At 52.1% G+C, this 5,088-nt stretch overlaps 1 protein-coding gene across 1 annotated transcript; it reads left to right on the forward strand.

The window, feature by feature from the left end:
- Positions 1-202: 202 nt before the first annotated feature.
- LOC131308215 (protein MAIN-LIKE 2-like) lies at positions 203-1,206 on the forward strand. Its single transcript, XM_058335066.1, has 2 exons — positions 203-634; positions 733-1,206. The coding sequence occupies exons 1-2, from the start codon at positions 209-211 to the stop codon at positions 1,042-1,044; spliced, it is 738 nt and encodes a 245-aa protein (XP_058191049.1). The 5' UTR covers positions 203-208; the 3' UTR covers positions 1,045-1,206.
- Positions 1,207-5,088: the final 3,882 nt, after the last annotated feature.

A 5,088-nucleotide genomic window follows, 5' to 3' on the forward strand; every position in this document is an offset into this window, starting at 1 on the left:
GACGGACGTGTACGGCCACGGGGGCTCAGCGAGCTCACTGGCGCACTTCAGGGCCTTGCCTAAGAGGGTGCGAGCACTGGTGGAGGCAGCAGGGTTCGGACCCTTCGTACAGCTGCTGACGGTGGTGAGGGTGGACCAGGCTGTGCTTACAGCACTGGCGGAGAGATGGTGGGACACCACCAATACCTTCCACTTCCAGTTCGGGGAGATGACGGTGACGCCCCTCGACTTCGCGGCAATCACAGGGCTCAGGGTCGGCGGAGACCCGATCCCTTACGACTCGAGCTTGGTGCTGGACGACGCGGCTCTGAGGTGGTTCCTGGGGCGAGTGCCACGCCACAGCGGAGGGATGGCAGCTTACGGGCAGTTCGTGGAGTACTGGGACCACGAGCCCGCGTCTGACGAGGAGGCGGCCCAGATGGCCCGGGCGTACCTACTATACTTGTTTGGGGCTTCTCTGTTCCCAAACAGGCGTAGCCGGGTGCACCTGTGCTATCTAGCGGGCTTGGTGGACTTGGGACAGGCGGGGCGCTTCGACTGGGGAGGTGCTGCTCTGTGCACGCTCTACTGTCTCCTTGGAGCTGCTTCTCGCGGGGTTGGAGATACAGTCGGAGGGTACTGGCGGGTGTTTGAGGTATGATTTCGAATTATTGCTTTTGAATTGCTTTCGACTGCTTTTTGACTTGAATTATGCGCTTGAGATTGATCCGACTTGAATTATAAAATTTGTAGCTTTGGGCTTACGAGGTTCTCGGGATGTTCCCGCCCGAGAATACTTGTACGGACCCGAACCTACTTCCGCGTGGCTTAGCCTGGGGTAAGGCGTACCGGAGGGCGAAGGAGCGACGAGGGGAGGTGATGACTTTTCGGCGCTGGCTGGATAATCTGACAGGGGTTGTGGTACGATCGACATCTCTTGCTTTTCTTTTATCAAATTTTTCGGCTAATGGACTTATGAATGGATCCCAAAATTTGAATTGCAGGTTCACTGGGACCGGTGGGCGGGGATGGAGGCTGATTTCCTCCAGAGGAGTCGGGAGGTGACGCGGAGCAGGGTCCTGCTGGAGTGCCCTCTGGGCTGGCAGTGGTACCTGGGGGATCGAGTGACTCGACAGTCACTCGGACTTCCAGCATTTGTGGTTCCCGGGCTGCTTCCTCCGCGCGTGCAGAGGACTGAGTCCTACACTCGTGCTGAGCTCGAGCTGTTCACCGTGCTGGACATGGATCTGGAGAGGCACCTGCGACGCTCCTTAGACTACGCTGCTTATGCGGATCGGTACCTGGCGAGGAGCCTGGGGGTGGAGGAGGAGTTTGAGAGACGAGTGGCTGGAGTGGGGGCTTGGAGAAACGAGAGCGGAACGCCGAGCCGTGGTGGTCGCTCTGCACGGGGTCGAGGACGAGGTGCTAGAGCCCATGCTGGTGGGCGAGGCGCAGGCATTAGAGGTAGGGGAGAGGGGAGTACGAGGGTCCCAGAGACTGGGGAGACTTCAGCACCACCGGGGTTGCCGACGCTGAAGTGGACTATAGGCGTGACGAGCTCGTCGGGCCCGCGAGAGGTGATCGACGTGCCACGTCTCCCACAGCCGGCGATGCGATTTCCTGCTCAGGTATAAACAATATTTTCGTTTGCATTGTATATTGACCACTCCCTGTTCGCATATTCTGAATCTTGAACTATTCTGCAAGTGCCGCGAGAGTGGGCTGAGCAGGCCGTGATGCTGATGGTGGGGATGCACCACCTCTTGAAGGACTGCGCTAAGGGGAGAGTCCTTCAGACGAGACCTGCTCCTGCGACTGCTTCTCCTGCTACCGCTCAGGTACGACATGCACACATATTCCATATTTCGATTTGAGCAAAGTTACTTTCAAATATGCACAAAATGAGAAAATGTTTGTGATACGCAGGTGCAGCCACGACGTTCGGCTAGGACGCGTCCACGGGGTACCATGAGCCCTCCCGTTCCTGCCAGCACACGAGGTCGAGGTGCAGGACGTGCGCCACGGGCTGCTGCAGGTGCGGGGCGGTTCGAGGTTTTACCTCGGGAGGCGTCTCAGCGGAGACCAGCTCGCGTGGAGCCGGAGGAGTCAGAGGAGGAGACAGAGGAGGGGATAGAGGAGTCTTCCGAGTCACGTGTCTTAGGGATGTCGGACTCGAGTACTGCTTCTGGCCCTCCTGACGACGATGGTGACGGCGAGCCCGAGAGTTCTGAGTCCGAGGGACCGCGACAGAAGAGGATCCGATGGGTCTGAGCCTCGGGTTTTGCTTTGCTAGTTTTACCTTGTATATAGGCCTGCGTGCCATCGTAGTTGTAGATTTCGGGCCTGCGTGCCTCAGTTTTGTTCGGACCTGCGTGCCCTGGTAGTTAGGATTTGGGCGCGTGTTTGCCCCAGTTCTTGTACTTCCTTCTTCACTCATTGTAAACACCATGTTCATTTATGAGAATTCGCACTTTGTTCTTTTATTCGTTCGCACTGCCATCACAGAATTGTATTTTATGAAATATGTTCGTCTAGCTTTGAAAGAACGTAGAGAGTACGCGAATTTCGACCGATACTCTCAAAGTGAGGAATAAAACTCGACATCGACACCAAATGACCAACTTTCGAGCGATCGACCATGAAATTTAGATTTAAGGGCTTTTGATCGTAATCGAGTGTGCTGCGCGGTTGACAATGAGTGCCGTGACTCGACGGGACCGGGAGAATTATCAAAATATCTTTGACAATCGACACTTGCATTTAAAATGATGATTTTGGTATGATTGAATGACGAAAGCTTGAACTAAGGGTGCTGACACGTTTTTGGGGCGCGTCAAACAGTCATTGAGACCCGTCATGGCTCGAGCGCGTCGCTTGATTCGACCAAATGCCCTAAATACAGACCCCGACATGCTCAAGGAGTGAAAACTTTGGAAAACTTACGATTTTTCACGTAACACCCTTGAATACTCGACGAAACACGTGGACAGAACTGATGTACCCCTTAGACAACTGTTGGGAATTGTCAATCTTTCAATGTTGTATGGAAGCCAAAATGGGGGAATTAGAATCTGCTGGAAAATAGCAGAACTCTCGAGCGCTCGAGAGTGGTCTCGAGCGCTTGGGACTTCACTCCCGAGCGCTCGGGTCTTCTGTCATGGACTGTCCCTTGCTGTTTCCCAATGCCACTTGTTGGCTGTCCTTTGCTGTTTTCATCTGCTCGCACGTTTTCAATGTACCTGAATGGCTTCGTATTAGCTGCTTCCCCAGAACAGAATGGCTTCCCAAAGCTTGACTTGTGGTTTTTCCAATACTTTCCAAGTTTCCCAAGTTTGAAATTTTGAAAAAGATTTGAAAATGAGAAACTTGATGGGTTTCAAGGCTGGTGGGGAAGTGGTGTTGCTCACTTTAAGCTTCTATAAATACCAGGCTCTCCTTTGGTAAGCTATTCACACTTCATTTCATCATTTCCCTTCAAAAATCCATTCTTTCCATCACCATTCTAAACCAAGCCTTACTTCGCCCTTGGTTGGACAGTCTTGAGGGCATCGACTGGCTGAACTTCCGAGGGCATCGGCTTCATGCCCTAAGATATCTCCGAGAGGTTGCAATTCATCCCGTTTTGCTGCATGCGGCGGCGCGCTTCTGGGATCCAGAGGTGCGCGTCTTTCGCTTCGGTTCTCAAGAACTGTGCCCCACCGTCAAAGAGTTTCATGCTTATCTCAAGAGCCATGACTCTGCTGAGCCGATTGTTCCTATGATCAGGGAGAGCATGAAGAATATTCTGAAGGCCAAGCTGGGCGTCAGTGGCAACGTTGCTGAGTTTCTTACTCGAGGTAATGCCATTAACATCGTGCAGTTGTACGAGAGATTCAGCCCGCTTGGTGATTTGACGGATTTTGAGCACCAAGGTCATAGGATGATGGCTTGTTGCATTTGCCTCCTGGCGGCCTTCTTGTTAGTTCCATCCGTTGGTCAGCCCAATTCCTTACTGGTGGGGGTTGCTGCTCAGATTGAGGCTCGCAAGGATGTTGCGCCATTGGTTCTTGCCGAAACCTTGATGGGGTTAGATGCTATTCATGCCGGTCGCACAAGGGTTTTTGGTGGTAGTCCGCTGTTGATGCAGGTTAAGGACCTCACTCAGCTCTCCTTTTTCTATCTCTCTCATTCATTTTACCTCGACACTCGGTTCAAGCTTTATCTGGCTCCTTACTTGTTTTCTCTCTTTTTGACAGATGTGGCTTTGTGACAAATTAAGTCTGTTGACACCCCCAGTCAATGATTGGTGGTATCGCGCAAGTGGATGGAACCGTCCCTTTCAAGTGATGTATGGGAGTGAAGATGATTGGGTTGATTTCCTTGCTTCTGCGGAGGAAGATGACATTGCTTGGCGGTGCCATTGGCTGAGGCTTCCTGCTATGACCGTTGGCAACATGGGCTCGACACTTGTGTTTGTGGATGGCTTGACAGGCTTCTCCTTCTACTCACCCTTCCGTGTTCTCCGTCAGCTTGGACTTAGCCAGGAGGTGCCGCAGCCGGGTTCTGAAGTGCTTCGCCTCCCTCCTTTCAACATTCCAGGCCTTCGGAGTTACACTCGGTCGTGGGGGACTCGCAGGACTGAGTCAAGCGACCCACTGTTTTCTATTGCTTCGACCGGAAGGTACCGCAAATGGCTAAGGAGAGATGTGAAAGCAAGGATGGGTTGACTGCTTACTTTGCCAAACTTTGAAATAAAAAGCGTGCTTTGATTTTGTGCTTTTTCATTTTCATGCTCAGCGTGTAATAAAGAAGTAATCTGAATAAAATCGACTGATTAAGGGTTTCCCCCTTTCGGTTCATTTGATCACATGCGGCTCTAAAAAGCGCTTTGGATTTGTCAATTTGGACTTGATTTGGGATCGGATTTTAATTTTTAGGAATTAGGACCGAATCTCAGGATGAGATTGCCTACGTATCCCTCGTAAAAGAGAATCAGGCCCGTACGTAGTTCAGGCTATGGGTTCACTCGGGTATTGACACTCTCCTTTTGCGCTCTAAATTTTGCCTAGTACCGCCCTTTCGGGTTTTCGGCCTAGCGAGCTTTTCTTTGATCATTTGCCTTAACTTTTG

This window comes from Rhododendron vialii, chromosome 11a (genome assembly GCF_030253575.1).
Source record: "Rhododendron vialii isolate Sample 1 chromosome 11a, ASM3025357v1".
Taxonomy (NCBI): domain Eukaryota; kingdom Viridiplantae; phylum Streptophyta; class Magnoliopsida; order Ericales; family Ericaceae; genus Rhododendron; species Rhododendron vialii.

What these genes read in the sequence shown, in the direction of transcription:
- LOC131308215 (XM_058335066.1), top strand. Translation starts at nt 209, where the DNA reads ATGACGGTGACGCCCCTCGACTTCGCGGCAATCACAGGGCTCAGGGTC. An exon ending in GGTACTGGCGGGTGTTTGAG is followed by an intron (nt 635 to 732) that starts GTATGATTTCGA and finishes TAAAATTTGTAG; the next exon opens with CTTTGGGCTTACGAGGTTCT.